Source organism: Stegostoma tigrinum, chromosome 9 (genome assembly GCF_030684315.1).
Source record: "Stegostoma tigrinum isolate sSteTig4 chromosome 9, sSteTig4.hap1, whole genome shotgun sequence".
Taxonomy (NCBI): domain Eukaryota; kingdom Metazoa; phylum Chordata; class Chondrichthyes; order Orectolobiformes; family Stegostomatidae; genus Stegostoma; species Stegostoma tigrinum.
In genome coordinates this window covers 21,830,259-21,849,739 of record NC_081362.1, presented here as the reverse complement: position 1 = coordinate 21,849,739, position 19,481 = coordinate 21,830,259, and the positions used below count along the sequence as shown (strand labels likewise).

The following is a 19,481-nucleotide window of genomic DNA, read 5'->3' as shown; positions in this document are numbered from 1 at the left end:
CTTATGATGAATGAACTCTCTAGAGGGAAAATTACATCCTTCAACTGAGCAGTCGCTTAGTATAATTATGGGCTTGGATTCTTCCTTTGCAGAAAAAGAGGTTATCTTCTTTACAGACAAAAGTTCTTCATATCTCTCATCTACTCAATGTTCCTCTTCTGCAATCGTGTTTATTTCTGGTCTCAGCAATAGTTAATGCTGTAATCCTTATGAACTTCCTTTTTCAACTCATTCTCACAAGTTTCAATAAGTTCCATGGTCTCCCCTCAAAACCACCAGCGTTCGGAAAGAATGCGTCCCACTTTGTTACAATGGTCCATTTTGACTTCTACCCTCAGTACTTTCCCTACTCATCTGAGGAGGAGACCTTTAGACATTCCCAGCTATTCATTCCTAACCTTAACTACCTGCCTTCCTCTCATTCTCATATCTTCTATCCATTTCAAATTTGAGATTGACAGTAATAAAAGATTCAATTTTATGGATCAGCTCATAATCATCAGTGATCGCTGCTTCCTGTCCAGTAATTGCAAACCTTTGGTCCTCAACATGGTTTCTTATTACACACAATGGCCAAGTCCTGCAGCTGAGAAGTGTAATTTTCTTCATATTTCCAGGCCACTGAGATTGGCTGTCAGAAATGACCAATTTTTACAGGGTAAAGGAGAATATTCTTTCTCCACCAATTCGTATGTCAGCAACTTCAAGATGGTCAGGACTGAGATGAGGAGAAATGCCTATCCTCAGAGAGTTGTTAGGATTTGGAATGTGCTGCCTGGGAGAGTGTTGGAAGCAGATTCCATGGAAGGTTTCAAAAGAGAGCTGGATATATGTTTGAAATGGATGAAGTTAGAGGGCTATAGGGCTGAAGAGTGGGACTGGCTGGGTAGCTTTTTTGGAAGTCAGTGTACACAATGGATCAAATGGCCTGCTTCTGTACCGAAAATTCTATGATACTACAATATCTAACTATTGCTATTTAACTGAGTTCAGTCTTGGGCACTGCTCCTCCTGAGGACATATTGGTTTTTGAAGGACCGCAATGCAATATTTCCTCAATGATACCAGGGCTAAAAGGGTTATTTAATGCGGACAGTTTGCATTGGCTGGATTGTGGTCCCTTTAAGATGGGAGATTAAGGGATAATGCAAATGTAACTAATGTAATGCTTAATGTAATTAAAGGATTCAAATAATGACTTTTGGAGCAGAGACAAACCCACAAACTATTTGATCCTGCAAAACACACGAATCATTTACAATTCTCATCAATCTTTAAAATCCTTTCACCAGGTTCCCTGACTCCATTGCAATCTGAGATAGCTACATTTTTGTTTAGCAAAGGACTTGACCAAAGGCAGATGTAAGGTCATTTTCAAGTTCCTTCACTATAGACTCTGACATTGAAAAATAAACACAGACAGCTTTTCAAGTGTAGTAATTCCAGACTTGTTTGAATTGCATTTGTGTCAGGAATTTATTTAAACAGTTAACAACTTACTTTTCTACAGTTAAAAATTTAATTCCCAAAACTAAAAATTATTTTCTAAAACATATCATAAAACAGTTGATCTGTATTCTTCGTGACAAACAGTAACATATCTGTGCAATGAATCACAGTATAATAACAAGCATAGATATTGGAAAATAAGAAATTAAAATTAAGAACAGTCATAGATATACATATTGCTTAATGTGAGACATTAATTAAAGGTGTACTATAGGTCTGCTTGAGAAAGTAGTAAGGTTTCTGCAGTTGGGTCCGAGAGTGACAAAGAGAACTCATTGTCCACCTACTATCTGTTAACAGGACTGCAGTTGTTTTGGAGAAGGTCTCTTTCATCGCGCCAAAAAGCATGCACCACTTTAAAATGGCAAAGGAGGTTCTGAAATGAAAATTTAAAAGAAAAATCACTCCAATTATCATTAGGTTAACAGTCATTTAATTAAAATCAGCAGGACTAGTTGGTACATCAACATTCCACTTCTTACCCCAGGATGGAAATGAATTTATTTTATCTAGCCTGGCAGTGAGTCTGAGTTTCTCCCGCTGCACCAAAGCCAATTGGTCAGAGTATTACAGTATTCACATCATTATGTAGTTGGCATGGATAGACAAGCAAGAGTAAGAAATCTGTGTTTTTAAAAACATCAGGTCAAAAGGAAGGAAGGTGGTACTTCAGTTAAGAAACACCCTGTTTTAATCAGGGTGAGCCCCAAACAGCATACCCTCTTATTCATGCCATCTCATTTGGCATCCAAGCCCTTTTCTCCAGGCTCCCTAATCTCTTCCTGCTTTAACACCCAAGTCTCCCTGTACCTACTCTTACAGTCCCAGCAATGTTCACTACTCAGCACCGGTGCAACAGTGACTCCTTGAGAGTGGGTCTCTGTTGAGGGACAGAGCTCCAATTTCCCTCGTCACCGTCAGCACAGTACATTATTGGCTTTGTTGTAAGGTAGTTGGTTTGAAACTTAGTTCTGTAATTCAGAGTAGGGTGGTGAGCAATATGTCTCCCTAGCACCCCCAAACTCTGTAAGATTGAGCACTTTGCAGGGAGCTGCGCCAGAGCAGGAATTTCTTGGCCTCTTCCTTTGTTTGTCATGAATTGATCCTGAGTACTTTGCCCTTCAAATCAAACTTTTACTCGACGTGATTCTGCTTCTTCTGAAGATATTTGCACAGGGCAGTTAAGTGTTAACGCAGATTGGTGGAGCAGACCAGAAGGATCATCCAGTCATGATATTTGGTATAAGGATGTGCAATCATTTTGTGGGTGTAGTGAAGGTACTTTTTTTTTGCTTCATGTAACAGAGAGACCTGTCTTCTATCTCTCTGTCCATAGATGCTGACAGACCTGCTGCATTTCTACAGCACTTTCTGTTTTTATTTCAAATTTCCAGCCTCCACAGTACTTTGCTTTTACCTTGCATTTATTTATATGCAGCTCTCTTTGCTCCCCCTTTCCCCATGTTTGCTTATGTATTTAGTGTGAGAAGATTAGAGCTTCAGGGCATGGAGAAATTCTTTCCTGCTTCAATTCTTCATCTGGATCAGATGCTCAACCCTTGTTGCCCCTAGTCACCAAGTCCTCAAGGAAGTGTAATGGTCCACCCTCTATACATAAAGAGTTTCTCTTACCTCAGACATTCCTGCAGTATTGACAACAAAACAAGATGTTAATGTTTTGTTTTCTCCTTTCTTGCACTGTGTCCTTCCCAGTTCAGCTTCCAGAGTGTACAACAGTCCACCGATATCCTAGCAAAGGGCAAGTATAAACAACATTGACTCTGTGAAAATCACTCGACTAGAGTCTGTGAGCCAGAACTGTAACCCTCCAAATACTTCAGTATTAAATTACAGATATAGCTGTCAATCATGTGAGGAGTATATTGGCAGTTGGCAAAGCAGTAACTCCAAGTGACCGTAAGTGCTTTCATGCACAATTCTGATCCTGTTCGCATAGATTGAAAATTTCCTTTAGGAACAGGAGCACACTGAACAGGCAAGCTGCTTTTGAAAACTCTCTCAATGCAAAGTCAGCCTCAGCCTGGATCATGACAACTCACCTGTGCCAGGAGATAGCTTTGCAGGGCCGAGATGTTAACTTACTGTGAGAAGGTAAGCAGTGCCCTCTGTCACCTTCATTTACAGATGTCAATATCTGATGACGGCCTTAAATATCTCAGCCTCAAGAGGACACATGCAAACAGGTAACCTCCGCATTTTCCGAGCTTGCAACGGAGAGGCACCATGTGAATGTGGCTAAGAGTGAGTGCCACCACATCAGATGTTTCACTTAATTTCGTGGGTGACTGTGCAGTTTGTGACTTTATTAATAACATTTGAGCTGTTCGTTGGTGTGAGAGCTTCCGTTCATCAACTGGAAGAAGGAGAAAATATCGCGAAGGGAGGCTGTGACCTTTGACTGGGGTAGCTGAGACTGCTGGAGAGATGGGTTCCGTATACTGTGGGTGAGAATGGAACAATTCAGGTTCTACTGCTTCATGGACGTGTTCCCACAATCAGGGCAAAGTGAGGCCCAGAGTGTATCTGGGCGGTGAGTGGTGCTCAGGTGAAAGGTGCTCAGATTAGATGTGGCATGCACACCATTGTAAAAAGAACCTGGGATGTGGAACTGATCCTAGTCTCCTCGCTGTTCTGCTTGGACATTTCTTTCCACCGCATTTCCTTTGTCCTCCTCCAATGTATTCACACAATCCCCACACTGCAGAAAGAGGCCATTCGGCGTATCAAGTCTGTACCGTCCCTCCAAAGAGCACCCCACCCAAACCCACCCCATCCCATCCTCTATCTTATCCCTGCAACCCTGCATTTCCCATGGTCAATCCACCCACCCTGTGCATCTTTAGACTGTGGGAGGAAACCAGAGCACTCAGTAGAAACTCACACAGACACAGGGAGAATGTGTAAATTCCTCACCATCACCCAAGGCTTGAATCAAACCCAGGTCCCTGGCACTGCTGACCAACGTAGCCACCCTAAATTTAAATTTCACCATCTGCCATGGCGGGATTTGAACTACGGCCCCAAAGGATTACTAACCCAGTAATATTACCACAACACTATTGCTTCCCTTATTGCATCAGCCTCCCCTCTTCAAGCCCCTCTCCTCTCTGGGAGGCGATGTGATGGAGCGCAGGAGAGCACCACAATGCATGAGAACCCTGCACAGTGGTGTTACTAATCTGTAAGTAACCAGTTAGGGCACTTGAGCTACATTTTCAAAAGATGGAAGACCTGTACATTGTGGACAGGTGATTTCAATTGTGTTGACACTGCACTTCTTTCTTCAAGGAATATCTCATATCTCCCACTGTCCAAGCCCTTGCTGGGACCTGCCTCGGGATCCAATACATCACCGATACATCATCATCACCGCTCTGGGATCTGCAGCAGACCCAACGGCCTTAGAGACCCGAATTGCCCACCTTTTCAATATCTGCAAGATTTAAGCTCCATGCCCTGGACGATTTCTGTCAGTGTGTGTTGTCATTTGCCAGCACCACTGAGATTAGAACCACCTTGCATCATAAAGTCCACCTTCACTCTCAAGGACATCATTACATCATAGGCCTTGGTGTGTCATGGCAACCAAACTCTATGTGTAAACCACCTTTTTCCCGATCAACAATTTATATATACCACATTTTAGGAAATAAAATGTTCCAAGGTACTTCAGATTGATTAAAAAAAATTACAACACCGAATCACGAGGAGAGATTAGACCAGTTGATCAAAATCTTTGACAAAGGCAAAGATTTGAATGAACACTTTCAAAACCAAAATCAAAGTGTGAAGAGATACCGAGCTTCAGGGCACAAGTTTTAGAGGCTTAAGGCTTGGCAGTTGGAGGCATCAATGGAGCAGACAACTAAAATCAGGAATTAGGAAATGGCACAGATATCTTGAAGGGCTTTTGAGTTGTGGAGACGATTGTATAGAGTTAGGGAGGGGCAAGGAATCAAAGGGATTTGAAAACAGGGATGGGGACACATATGAAATATGTGGTAGAAAACGCTGCAAACATTTTGAACTCCTTCCTTACAAGATTCCCTTTGTGCAACAGAAGCCTACGCAGGCAGTGGGGGAGTGGGAACAATATGAAGCTCATCATCCCCATGCAGAAGGGGTGGCACCTTGTCGACACCATGAGTGATGTGACGGAATCATATGACCTTTTTGAGAAGTGATAAAGCCAGTGGGATTACCTTCATCATCTTCGCTGGCCCGATTGCAAACTGCTTTCAGCTAACTTTTAAAATAATCAGAATCCCTGTTGAATTACCTGCACTTGTGCTGACACAACCCGAGTGACTTTGAAGAGATGATCATCTTTTGAGAATGCATTGAACGATTCCACAGCAAAATCTAAGGCTCTCTGGGCATCCTCACCATTCGGATTAATGGGTTCAGATCCTAATTGTTCTTTTGAGGCAGAGACTAAAATGAGAAAAGTGTTGAAAAAGATGCAGTGACTCTGCCAGCTGAAACCCATGTTTCACGTATCAAAATGGAATGACTCAACAGAAACCAACAACTGCAACAGACCTTTATTTGATTATTTGCTCATTGGGCGGAGTGCATCAGACGACTTTGCATTAGTTTATGGCACACATGTTGTTGCTTGTATGTGATTAAATGACTTATTCTATATGTTGCAAGGGGCTGATAGTTTACCATGAAAAATAGTTAAAGTGCAGGTGTGCCGGAGCAACCATCCCCTTACACAATACAACGTTATCAGTTTCAGCAATCTATTTAATATTCAGCGACTGAATTGTTTCCCAAATGGGACAAATGTTTCATTGTTAAAGGAAAAGTTTAAGCATGGAGAATGTTAAAAGCGCAGATATGTGTTTCATGGCTGCCTCAAAGGCACTTACAGCAAGAGGTAGAGGTCTCGTAACTACAACATGCCAAGAAATGCCTTTGATTTGTTTGTTGAATAGAGTCAAACTCCAAGGTTTGCTTGTTTCTTCATATGCTATTGTGCAGAACCAAATTGCTGCAGTGAGTACATATATTTATAAAGATATTCTTTATGAATAAAAAATACTTTTGAAAAAAACTACAGCAAGCTAGCCAGTACACTAAATACAATTGCATTTCCCTAAACAGAGATTCTCTAAGAGTGGCTGTTTCTATAAATAGGCTGTGATGTTGCAAAATGATTGAATTGACGGAATATCATTGTATACGTTTTATTGGTTGCCTTTTATTTGTCCAGTCATTTTCCCTGCATATAGCATTAAGGCATTACAAACGCATCCATAACTATGTGATCAGAGATAATGGGAACTGCAGATGCTGAAGAATCCAAGATAACAAAGTGTGAAGCTGGATGAACACAGCAGGCCAAGCAGCATCTGCTCCTGAGATGCTGCTTGGCCTGCTGTGTTCATCCAGCTTCACACTTTGTTATCCATAAATACGTAATGTTTTTTGACCAATCTGCTACATCGGCAAAGGGTTGATTTACCACCCGGGGGGTGCCAATGCTGACTGAGTGCCTGAAGGCGTAGTGTACTGGAGGACATAGTGTCTGAGTGTGAGGAGATCAGAGAACACAAGCATCCTGTGCTCAAGGTCTTGTACTGAGAGGTGTAGCAGCTAACATCACAAGTGGAGAACAGCTCAAGCCCCAGTTTGCTTCGGCAGCCCAATAGGAGCAGAGAACAGAGCTCTAGGGACAACATTCACCACTCCACACTCTTTTGTAAAGCTAATGCTTGTTCTTTTTTTAATTTCAGAAATATACTTTATTCATTAAAAAATCTTTGTATATATGCATTGTCACAGATGCAGTTTGGTTCTATACAGTTTCATATCAAGTAAGCAAATAAACTTTTGAGTTTGATTCTATCCCAACAAACCAATGATATTTTTACATGTACAAGATTACATTTACATACATTGAGACACTAGGAGCATCCGATAACAGAACAGACTGCTATTTACCTTCAGCAGGAAGACCCCAGTCAGTAGTCTATCCCCACTGCACCTTGGCAGCTGCCCCAAGCATGACAGCATCTGTCAGCACATGGCCCCGGTCCTTGGAATGTGCCAGTCTGCAATATTCAGTCAGGGTTAAGACCGTATTCTGGAAGACCAACAAGTTTTGGGCAGACTAAAGAGCGTCTCCCACCAAGTTGATGGCCCTCTAGGTGCAGTCGATGTTTGCCTAGATGTGAATTCCAGGGAACAGCGCACAGTGTACAGAATCCTGTATCACAAAGCTGCTCAGGACGAATCTTAATAAAAACCACTGCATCTTTCTCCAGACTTCCTTTGCAATGATTGAATTGACGGAATATCATTGTATACGTTTTATTGGTTGCCTTTTATTTGTCCAGTCATTTTCCCTGCATATAGCATTAAGGCATTACAAACGCATCCATAACTATGTGATCAAAGGCACATTCCTAATGCGGGGCTACGGCAGGTATAGGCCACATGTGAAATCCTGTCATGCAAGGCATGCAGGCCTGAGGAGCAAAGGTCATTTCTCCTGCTTTCAACATGGTAAACCCTAGCGCAACAAAATGGAAAAGGGAACACATTCATGACAGATCACTAACAGAGGCAGGACCTGAATCAAATATTACTGAGTGTATTTATTGTGGTGCATGCATTCAAACCCCAGACTGCACATCCTTGAATGTCTGTGCACATCAGAAAAAAAATACTCTGGGCTGAATTTTCCAAAGATTTAACTGTGTTTATTTTGGGGATTTTCACTTAGTGTTTCCCCCCCGTGAGCCCAGGGGATTTTTTATGAACTTCACCTCATTAAGTGTGCATCACACCTCTATGGTACCACTCTCATGCCATCCTGGACTCAGCAGTGGTGAGATATTCGTGGGTGCTGGCACCTTTCTGCACTCACATTCAAATCTCAGCCACACACTTTGTCAAATTCTGGCAGCCTGGTGTGAAGTAGGCACCCAGGCTCAGTGCTGTGTCCACAGTCCGGAGGAACACACAGAGGTGTTGCAAAAGGGTATTGATCTACACACTGCAAGGGTAAGTGCCACACTCTGATAGCACATAGGCACTCGAACCCTGCCACTGCACCCACCTCGCACTCAAGGGTCATGGTCTACCGCCCTCAATATTACATGCAGAATGGTGGCTCAGCGGTTAACACTGCTGCCTCACAGCGCCATTGACCCATTTTTGATTCCACCCTCGGTGTCTGCGTGCAATATGCTTGTTCTCCCCGTGTCTGCATTGGTTTCCACCAGGTGGCCTGGTTTACTTCTACAGTCCAAAGATGTGCGGGATAGATGGATTGCCCATGCTAAATGGCCCATCGCGTTCAGGGGTGTGCAGGCTTACATGGATTAACAATGGGAAATACAGGGTTACAGGGATAGCATAAGGGAGTGCGTCTGGGTGGGATGTTCTTCCGAGGCTCAATGTGGACCTGATGGGCCAAATAGCCTGCTTCCACACTGTAGGGATTCTATGATGATGATGACTGCTTATTGCCAGCCAGCATGATAAGTGCTGTTCTATCTGCCTGTGAGGAGAAAGGAAGGCAAGGAGAAATACTGTGAGCATTGAAGCAAGCGCAAAGTGAATGAGCTGTAAGAAAGGATGCTAAGAGGCTGGAGATGAGGTGGACCTGGCAGTAGTATTGCAATGAAAGGTGCTAGTGAGCATTGAAATACTGAACCATATTATAATGGAGTCTCAAAAGTCCCATAATGATATGGTGAGGCTGGTGCTTTGCTGATACCAACCTCAATCAATGGAGTGTTGTAGGTGGATCGCTGCCCGTGGATTATTCCCTGAGATGTCAGAGAATGCTGGCCAAGACGGAAGCTGGGGAACACTTTGGAGAGCTGCACCTGCCAGGTACCCACTTGGAATCTCAACTCAAGGATTAGCGCCACCTAAATTTCTCTCATGAGAAAATAGCAAGCTGTGGATAAATGAGGCTAGATTCGGCAACATTGAGATGTTAATGCATGAAACTAAGCCCCCGCACCATTCACTAGCAAGATTCCCACCTAGCCATAAAAGCTTTGGCGGGAAAATTGGATGTCTTTTTCCTCTACGTCAAGAATCTAAGTTTTCTGATCTGGCGATAGCTTCCTGACTACATCATCATTGCCTGTGCTCTGATTTCGCAGCATCTTTCCGAAACTCACACTGTTCAAAGCACTTTACAGCAAATGAAAAAGTGCAGTGTCCCAGGCGTTGGCTGATATCTCAGTAGCCAGATAATGAAATAGTGCTGAATTAAACGAGCAGTTAATTCCTTTTAGGCGCTGTTTGAGGGATAAGCTTTGGCCAGGAGACCTCCTATCCTCCTATAACGTGATGGTGCATTTTACGTCTGCCTGAGAGAGAGAGAGAGAGAGAGAGAGAGAGAGAGAGAGAGAGAGTAAACATCTGGATTTAAGGAATAAACCCCTCCGACAATGCCGCTCTCCCTCAGCTTTGCATGGAGTCTTATTGCCTGGTCCCTATTCATCATGCCATGAATATTATAGATAGCACACCGGACAGGATCACACATGATGGGATCAGACATGAAGGGATCACACATGAGAGCATCGCATAGCTGAATCACATGTGAGAGGCATGAGGCGATCACGTGTGAAAAGATCTGATGTGACAGGTTCACATGTGAGAGGATCAGATGTGAAGATGAACGTTTGTCCTTAACAAAGGGATGGACTTTCAAAGCTATCCAACCTGGGAGCATGCATTGTGATAAGTGTGTGGGTCATTCATTTATTGCTTAGCTCAGTTGCCTAGTTGGCAGAAGTGTGGTATAGAATGATGCCAAGTGGTGTGGGTGCAATCTCAGTAATGGACATGGCAGCTCATGGGGGCATGCCTCTCCACCTTATCCCATGTTTGCAGTGCTAAGCCCCTAATGCCATAGATAAAACTTTCTTTCTATAATACAAAGAGATACCACTGGTCCTCTGTGGGCAATGGCTAACTTCCTTCCCTGTCTTACTGTCAGACGTTATCTGAAGGAAGACAAAACAACAGTCACACTGACAGCAGATGTGAGTCACGGTTAAACAAATCAGAGTCCACTTGGAACAGGAGAGTAGGTGAATATCCAAAAAACCGTGCTCTTAAAGCTGGCCACATAGGATGGATGAAGAGGCCTGGCAAGACAAGTCCAAAACTGTTCCTCACTTTCCAACAGAAGCAGGATTGCTTCCTTTAGTCCTCTTCCCCAAGCTGCATTCTTTCTCTCTCTATAGAGCCTTCCGAATCCCATACCCCATTGGCCCACTGGAGGCTGGTTTAATTGACACATTGGATCTTTGAACTTCTCCTGTCAATTCCAGAAAGCAAACCTGTAATATTTCATTAAGGCCAGAAAGTTAAAGTATAGGCATGAAAGACGGGTGGATGAGTGCGTTTTACACTTACCCCATTCTCTTGTCTGTCTGAAATTGCGGTAAAATCAACCTCAAGGACATGAATCCATCAAGCATTCCAATTGACCAAAACTGAATGAATCCTTAAGCTGTTAGTAAGTCATCGTCAATGGCAATCACTGGCAAATGAATATGATTGCCCACCTGGGAGATTCCATGTCATGAGTTCCACGGGCCCTTGTGAGCTGATACCCCAGTCTTAATGCCGCATCTCTGACAGTACATTTGGCAAGTGTTTTCAGGAAGTGGAAGTGGTCCTGGACGTTGAGGTCTTTCTTTCTCTGGTTGCTTTCTCATACTTCCTCTGGCCAATGGGTGTTCTCATATAATTGCATTCCTTCCCACATATCCTCTGAGCTAGTTCCTTCTGATAGAGGGTCACCCATGTGTTGATGTCTATATTGCATTTCTTGAGGAAAGACTTCAGGGAATCTTTCTAATGCTTCCTTTGTCCTACTCTTGTTTGAGGGCCTTCCTTGAGCTGGGTTTATTGCTTGGAATTGGGGTATCCTGTGGCCAGCTCAAAGTTGCTTTTGAGTGGTCATGGCCTCAATGCTGGTGCTTTTAGGAGCTTCAAGGATGCAAATGTTACTACCTCTGTCCTCCTGGCTGAGAATCCATCTCAAACAGTGTTGATCCTACTTCTCAAGGGTTTTGAGGTGACATCTATTTGTAATTAAAGTTTCAGAGCCATTTGGAGAGTCAGAACTCCTTTTACTGCCTTATCCTCCTTTACAGTGACTGCCTTAAACACAGAGTGTTGGTTCTAAGTAGCAATGCAGAACAAACAAGCAGCTGGAAACTGCAGAAGGCTTATCTATTTTTTGTTTATAAAACAAACTTTCAATCCCAAACTGCTGATCTGTCACCTTAAACTGTACCAAAATGTTTCTGAAGTTGGTTTGCGCTGTTGTCTTTAGCCTTGCCCCAACTGGACATTCACTGGTAAGACAATTGGTGATCATGAAATTGTATCAGTGATAATGGGAACTGCAGATGCTGGAGAATCCAAGATAACAAAGTGTGAAGCTGGATGAACACAGCAGGCCCAGCAGCATCTCAGGAGCACAAAAGCTGACGTTTCGGGCCTAGACCCTTCATCAGAGAGGGGGATGGGGTGAGGGTTCTGGAATAAATAGGGAGAGAGGGGGAGGCGGACCGAAGATGGAGAGAAAAGAAGATAGGTGGAGAGGAGAGTATAGGTGGTGAGGTAGGGAGGGGATAGGTCAGTCCAGGGAAGACGGACAGGTCAAGGAGGTGGGATGAGGTTAGTAGGTAGGAGATGGAGGTGCGGCTTGGGGTGGGAGGAAGGGATGTGTGAGAGGAAGAACAGGTTAGGGAGACAGAGACAGGTTGGACTGGTTTTGGGATGCGGTGGCAGATGGCCTCAAGGCCCTCCGCTTCTTCCTGTCCCGCAGGCCCGACCAGTCCCCCTCCACCGACACCCTCATTCGCCTAGCCGAACTCGTCCTCACCCTCAACAACATCTCTTTCGATTCCCCCCACTTCCTACAGACTAAGGGGGTGGCCATGGGTGCCCGCATGGGCCCCAGCTATGCCTGCCTCTTTGTAGGTTACATGGAACAGTCCCTCTTCCGCATCTACACAGGCCCCAAACCCCATCTCTTCCTCCGTTACATTAATGACTATATCGGCGCCGCCTCTTGCTCCCCAGAGGAGCTCGAACATTTCATCCACTTCACCAACACCTTCCACCCCAACCTTCAGTTCACCTGGGCCATCTCCAGCACATCCCTCATCTTCCTGGACCTCTCAGTCTCCATCTCAGGCAACCAGCTTGTAACCGATGTCCATTTCAAGCCCACCGACTCCCACAGCTACCTAGAATACACCTCCTCCCACCCACCCTCCTGCAAAAATTCCATCCCCTATTCCCAATTCCTCCGCCTCCACCGCATCTGTTCCCACGATGAGGCATTCCACTCCCGCACATCCCAGATGTCCAAGTTCTTCAAGGATCGCAACTTTCCCCCCACAGTGATCGAGAATGCCCTTGACCGCGTCTCCCGCATTTCCCGCAACACATCCCTCACACCCCGCCCCCGCCACAACCGCCCAAAGAGGATCCCCCTCGTTCTCACACACCACCCTACCAACCTCCGGACACAACGCATCATCCTCCGACACTTCCGCCATCTACAATCCAACCACCCAAGACATTTTTCCATCCCCACCCTTGTCTGCTTTCTGGAGAGACCACTCTCTCCGTGACTCCCTTGTTCGCTCCACACTGCCCTCCAACTCCACCACACCCAGCACCTTCCCCTGCAACCGCAGGAAATGCTACACTTGTCCCCACACCTCCTCCCTCACCCCTATCCCAGGCCCCAAGATGACATTCCACATTAAGCAGATGTTCACCTGCACATCTGCCAATGTGGCATACTGCATCCACTGTACCCAGTGTAGCTTCCTCTACATTGGGGAAACCAAGCGGAGGCTTGGGGACCGCTTTGCAGAACACCTCCGCTCGGTTCGCAACAAACAACTGCACCTCCCAGTCGCAAACCATTTCCACTCCCTCTCCCATTCTTTAGATGACATGTCCATCATGGGCTTCCTGCAGTGCCACAATGATGCCACCCGAAGGCTGCAGGAACAGCAACTCATATTCCGCTTGGGAACCCTGCAGCCCAATGGTATCAATGTGGACTTCTCAAGCTTCAAAATCTCCCCTTCCCCCACCGCATCCCTAAACCAGCCCAGTTCGTCCCCTTCCCCCACTGCACCACACAACCAGCCCAGCTCTTCCCCTCCACCCACTGCGTCCCAAAACCAGTCCAACCTGTCTCTGTCTCCCTAACCTGTTCTTCCTCTCACACATCCCTTCCTCCCACCCCAAGCCGCACCTCCATCTCCTACCTACTAACCTCATCCCACCTCCTTGACCTGTCCGTCTTCCCTGGACTGACCTATTCCCTCCCTAACTCACCACCTATACTCTCCTCTCCACCTATCTTCTTTTCTCTCCATCTTCGGTCCGCCTCCCCGTCTCTCCCTATTTATTCCAGAACCCTCACCCCATCCCCCGCTCTGATGAAGGGTCTAGGCCCGAAACATCAGCTTTTGTGCTCCTGAGATGCTGCTGGGCCTGCTGTGTTCATCCAGCCTCACATTTTATTATCTGGTGATCATGAAAGAAAGCCATCAAAACCAGTCATCAACAAAATGGCACTCTGCCTCACAGCGCCAGTGACCTGGGTTCGATTCCACCTTCAGGTGACTGTGTGGAGTTTGCACATTCTGCCCGTGTCTGCATGGATCCCCTCTGTGTGGTCCAGTTTCCTCCCACAGCCCAAAGGCGTGCAGGGTAGGTGGATCGATCAGTCTGTGACTCCAAGTGGCATTACCTTTGTCATTGTGCTGAGTCTGGCCTGGAATTCCATCGGCGCGGGTAGAGGATGTCGGGGTGTGTGGAGGCGTTTGGATCGTTGAGCCCAGAGCCGTGAAATGGACTAAGTGGACTTCGTCTTAAATTCTCTTCCTTTGAAATTTTTTTTTCCTCTATTATATCGTCGTGGAAGGACTGTCATTCCGAAAGTTTTATCTCTTTACTTTTCTAATGTATTACTATGAGTTTGTATTTTGGTAGGTCTGCAATGCTGGACTTTTTACTTCTTTAGTTTCTCATTTTTTTCCAAAGAATTTGTACTCAAGGATCTGTACCTAACCTTTGTACGTAAGATGGCGCCAACGTGTAAACTTTTCACTCACTCCTGTGAGTACAAATGACAATGAAGCTAATTCAATTCAAGCAGATGTGATAATGGGAACTGCAGATGCTGGAGAATCCAAGATAATAAAATGTGAGGCTGGATGAACACAGCAGACCCAGCAGCATCTCAGGAGCACAAAAGCTGACGTTTCGGGCCTAGACCCTTCATCAGAGAGGGGGATGGGGTGAGGGTTCTGGAATAAATAGGGAGAGAGGGGGAGGCGGACCGAAGACGGAGAGAAAAGAAGATAGGTGGAGAGTAGAATGTAGGTGGGGAAGTAGGGAGGGGATAGGTCAGTCCAGGGAAGACGGACAGGTCAAGGAGGTGGGATGAGGTTAGTAGGTAGGAAATGGAGGTGCAGCTTGGGGTGGGAGGAAGGGATGGGTGGGAGGAAGAACAGGTTAGGGAGGCAGAGACAGGTTGAACTGGTTTTGGGATGCAGTGGGTGGAGGGGAAGAGCTGGGCTGGTTGTGTGGTGCAGTGGGGGGAGGGGACGAACTGGGCTGGTTTAGGGATGCGGTGGGGGAAGGGGAGATTTTGAAGCTTGAGAAGTCCACATTGATACCATCAGGCTGCAGGGTTCCCAAGCGGAATATGAGTTGCTGTTCCTGCAACCTTCGGGTGGCATCATTGTGGCACTGCAGGAGGCCCATGATGGACATGTCATCTAAAGAATGGGAGGGGGAGTGGAAATGGTTTGCGACTGGGAGGTGCAGTTGTTTGTTGCGAACCGAGCGGAGGTGTTCTGCAAAGCGGTCCCCAAGCCTCCGCTTGGTTTCCCCAATGTAGAGGATGCCACACCGGGTACAGTGGATGCAGTATACCACATTGGCAGATGTGCAGGTGAACCTCTGCTTAATGTGGAATGTCATCTTGGGGCCTGGGATAGGGGTGAGGGAGGAGGTGTGGGGGCAAGTGTAGCATTTCCTGCAGTTGCAGGGGAAGGTGCCGGGTGTGGTGGGGTTGGAGGGCAGTGTGGAGCGAACAAGGGAGTCACAGAGAGAGTGGTCTCTCCGGAAAGCAGACAGGGGTGGGGATGGAAAAATGTCTTGTGTGGTGGGGTTGGATTGTAGATGGCGGAAGTGTCGGAGGATGATGCGTTGTATCCGGAGGTTGGTGGGGTGGTGTGTGAGAACGAGGGGGATCCTCTTTGGGCGGTTGTGGCGGGGGCGGGGTGTGCGGGATGTGTTGCGGGAAATGCGGAAGACGCGGTCAAGGGCGTTCTCGATCACTGTGGGGGGAAAGTTGCGGTCCTTGAAGAACTTGGACATCTGGGATGTGCGGGAGTGGAATGCCTCATCGTGGGAGCAGATGCGGTGGAGGCGGAGGAATTGGGAATAGGGGATGGAATTTTTGCAGGAGGGTGGGTGGGAGGAGGTGTATTCTAGGTAGCTGTGGGAGTCGGTGGGCTTGAAATGGACATCAGTTACAAGCTGGTTTCCTGAGATGGAGACTGAGAGATGTCCAAGTTCTTCAAGGACCGCAACTTTCCCCCCACAGTGATCGAGAATGCCCTTGACCGCGTCTCCCGCATTTTCCGCAACACATCCCTCACACCCCGCCCCCGCCACAACCGCCCAAAGAGGATCCCCCTCGTTCTCACACACCACCCCACCAACCTCCGGATACAACGCACCATCCTCCGACACTTCCGCCATCTACAATCCGACCCCACCAACCAAGACATTTTTCCATCCCCACCCTTGTCTGCTTTCCGGAGAGACCACTCTCTCCGTGACTCTCTTGTTCGCTCCACACCGCCCTCCAACCCCACCACACCCGGCACCTTCCCCTGCAACCGCAGGAAATGCTACACTTGTCCCCACACCTCCTCCCTCACCCCTATCCCAGGCCCCAAGATGACATTCCACATTAAGCAGAGGTTCACCTGCACATCTGCCAATGTGGTATACTGCATCCACTGTACCCGGTGTGGCATCCTCTACATTGGGGAAACCAAGCGGAGTCTTGGGGGCCGCTTTGCAGAACACCTCCACTCGGTTCGCAACAAACAACTGCACCTCCCAGTCGCAAACCATTTCCACTCCCCCTCCCATTCTTTTGATGACATGTCCATCATGGGCCTCCTGCAGTGCCACAATGATGCCACCCGAAGGTTGCAGGAACAGCAACTCATATTCCGCCTGGGAACCCTGCAGCCTAATGGTATCAATGTGGACTTCACCAGTTTCAAGATCTCCCCTTCCCCTACTGCATCCCTAAACCAGCCCAGTTCGTCCCCTCCCCCCACTGCACCACACAACCAGCCCAGCTCTTCCCCTCCACCCACTGCATCCCATAACCAGTCCAACCTGTCTCTGCCTCCCGAATCTGTTCTTCCTCTCACCCATCCCTTCCTCCCACCCCAAGCTGCACCTCCATCTCCTACCTACTAACCTCATCCCACCTCCTTGACCTGTCCGTCTTCCCTGGACTGACCTATCCCCTCCCTACCTCACCACCTATACTCTCCTCTCCACCTATCTTCTTTTCTCTCCATCTTCGGTCTGCCTCCCCCTCTCTCCCTATTTATTCCAGAACCCTCACCCCATCCCCCTCTCTGATGAAGGGTCTAGGCCCGAAACGTCAGCTTTTGTGCTCCTGAGATGCTGCTGGGCCTGCTGTGTTCATCCAGCCTCACATTTTATTATCTTCAATTCAAGCAGATTTTAGGTTTAATAAACAGAATGACTAACAGAGGTTTACAATGGCAGGCATTAAGTATGGGGCCTTTGCTGTGACACCCACTTGTCATGACAAATGGAAGAATGATGAGGTGAATGCAAATCTGCATTAACTGCTTGCTAATTATAAATTTGCAGTGGAGATTAGTGTCTGACATTGGTAAGGCTTATTTGGAATTAGTCATTTAGATGGCTGACCTGTTAACAGCTTTCAATGGCAAATCTACTATCTGCTGCGTGCAGGAATTTTCCGCCCTTATGACATTGCTGAACTGGTTACCTCACCTTCTTCGGGGTGAAGATATTATTCTGAAACACTAACATGATGAACCCAGTTTAACTGTTGAGTGAAATCCCATTCACGCTGACCGAAGTGTTGAATGAATTCCATTGTTTCCTTTCTGGACTGTTACTTAAGTTTTAGTGTTGTTTAAATTTATTTTGATGTTCTGTCGTTTGTAAGAGGAAAGTCCCCAGGTTTTACTTTAAACTCTCACCCATGAACATTTTTATTTGTGTACTATATAAATTCAACTTAATTACAGAGGGTGTGAGGAACCAGAGAGGGAGCAGGCAAGTTTGAGGTGTTGCCGGATTGGAGTTTATTTTTAAAAATCAGGAAAGTTTAGATAAATCTGGATTAGTGTCTTTGGAACAGAGGAGGTTGAGAGGACATTTTGAGGGGCGTAGATGAAAAAGATATAAAGGACATAATAGAATAGGTAGGAAGGACGTATTCCCATTAGCAAAGAAGGTCAGAAAGTAAAGAGCATACAATTACAGTAATTGGCAGAATTTTCTGGAAAATTCTTTACACCCAGGCTGATAGGAGACTGAAACTCAATGTGTGGAAGGATCTGAGATGGTGGACCAACAGGAGACTCCCCACTGATCGAACAACCTGTGGGCACCCCCTCCATGAGGAGGGTGTGACAGTTTGAACTACCAGTAGGCTGAGGCAGACTGATCAGATGGCCATTCAAAGGCTGGCAGCACCTCATGGACATTGGGAGAGGAGTGTCAACTGCTGGCAATGCACCCAGCAGAGGCCTGGCTTTGGTGAGGGATGCAGGCCACAGGTGAGTGAGGGTGGGAAGGGGGCAGTGAGGTAGAGATCACAGAGCAAGAGAAGAGGGGGGCAGAGGCAAGGGGGCGGCGGCAGATTTCAACAGTTGCCCTTCCTCCCAAGTTCAAGTACTGGTCTCCCCACCCAAGCAGGGCATTAGAAAACCCAACAGTGTTTACCTGGTGACCTTCAGGAAATGCAGAAAATCCATGTGCTTTCCATTTAATACCTGAGCTACCATGTGGACTGCACGTTTAGAGAGATTCTCGCAGTCCAGCTTGAGGGCCTGGAATGAAGGGAATGGGTAACCACCAGGCAGTCCATGAAAAACAGGCAGGTGACACAGGATTCCCCTGGGGTCCCAATCTCAAACTTGTTTTCTGTTGAGCAAGCTAATGAGGGCACTGACTCCTTGGGTGTGTGCAGTCAGAGCGTGGTTTGTGGCACCGTGGGCAGCCTGCCTTCACAGGAGGTGGGGAGGAGGGAGAAGGAAGGACAGAGGGTTCGTCAGTTAGGAGTTTCTCTGGCTGTCAACGTAACTCCAGGATGGCGTTAGGTCCCTGGTGTCAGGGTCCAGGTTGTTAAAATAGCAGTTCCAGGATTTTCTTCTGGAGGGAGGGTGAACAGTCAGAAGTCATGGTCTAAGTTGCTATTAATGATTTGAGTAGAAAAGGGGAATGTGGTTCTACAATCAGAATTTAGGGATCTTGGTAGAAAGTTAGCAAGCAGAGCCTCAAATGTAATAATCTCCAGATTATTGCCATGTGCAAGTCAGTACAGAAATAGGAAGAGAAAGTAGATGTGGCTGGAAACATGGTGCAGGAGGGAGGGTTTTGGATTCCTGGAACACTGGAAATAGCTCTGGAGAAGTTGAACAGAGCTAACACTGATTTCCTTGTGGGGTATTTTGCTTGTGCCATTGGGAGGGCTTTAAATTAACTTGGCAGAGTTGCGAGAACCAAAAGAGGATAGTAGAGAATACCAAAGTTTGCAAAATACTTTGATATATAAACTATTATAACGTAGGGAATCATGGTTTTAAAAAGAGAAGGTAGAG

At 46.4% G+C, this 19,481-nt stretch overlaps 1 protein-coding gene across 1 annotated transcript; it reads right to left on the bottom strand.

The window, feature by feature from the left end:
* Positions 1 to 1,424: 1,424 nt before the first annotated feature.
* On the bottom strand, positions 1,425 to 6,064 carry si:busm1-57f23.1 (uncharacterized protein LOC368621 homolog). The gene is made up of 3 exons (XM_048536835.2): positions 5,810 to 6,064; positions 3,142 to 3,258; positions 1,425 to 1,885 (listed from the first exon to the last, which is right to left on the bottom strand). Exons 1-3 carry the CDS (start codon positions 6,017 to 6,019, stop codon positions 1,796 to 1,798), a joined length of 417 nt encoding a protein of 138 aa, XP_048392792.1. The 5' UTR covers positions 6,020 to 6,064; the 3' UTR covers positions 1,425 to 1,795.
* Between the last annotated feature and the right edge of the window lie 13,417 nt (positions 6,065 to 19,481).

What these genes read in the sequence shown, in the direction of transcription:
- si:busm1-57f23.1 (XM_048536835.2), bottom strand. Translation starts at nt 6,019, where the DNA reads ATGGGTTTCAGCTGGCAGAGTCACTGCATCTTTTTCAACACTTTTCTC. An exon ending in TTGTGTCAGCACAAGTGCAG is followed by an intron (nt 3,259 to 5,809) that starts GTAATTCAACAG and finishes GCCCTTTGCTAG; the next exon opens with GATATCGGTGGACTGTTGTA. An exon ending in ATACTGCAGGAATGTCTGAG is followed by an intron (nt 1,886 to 3,141) that starts GTAAGAGAAACT and finishes TTTTCATTTCAG; the next exon opens with AACCTCCTTTGCCATTTTAA.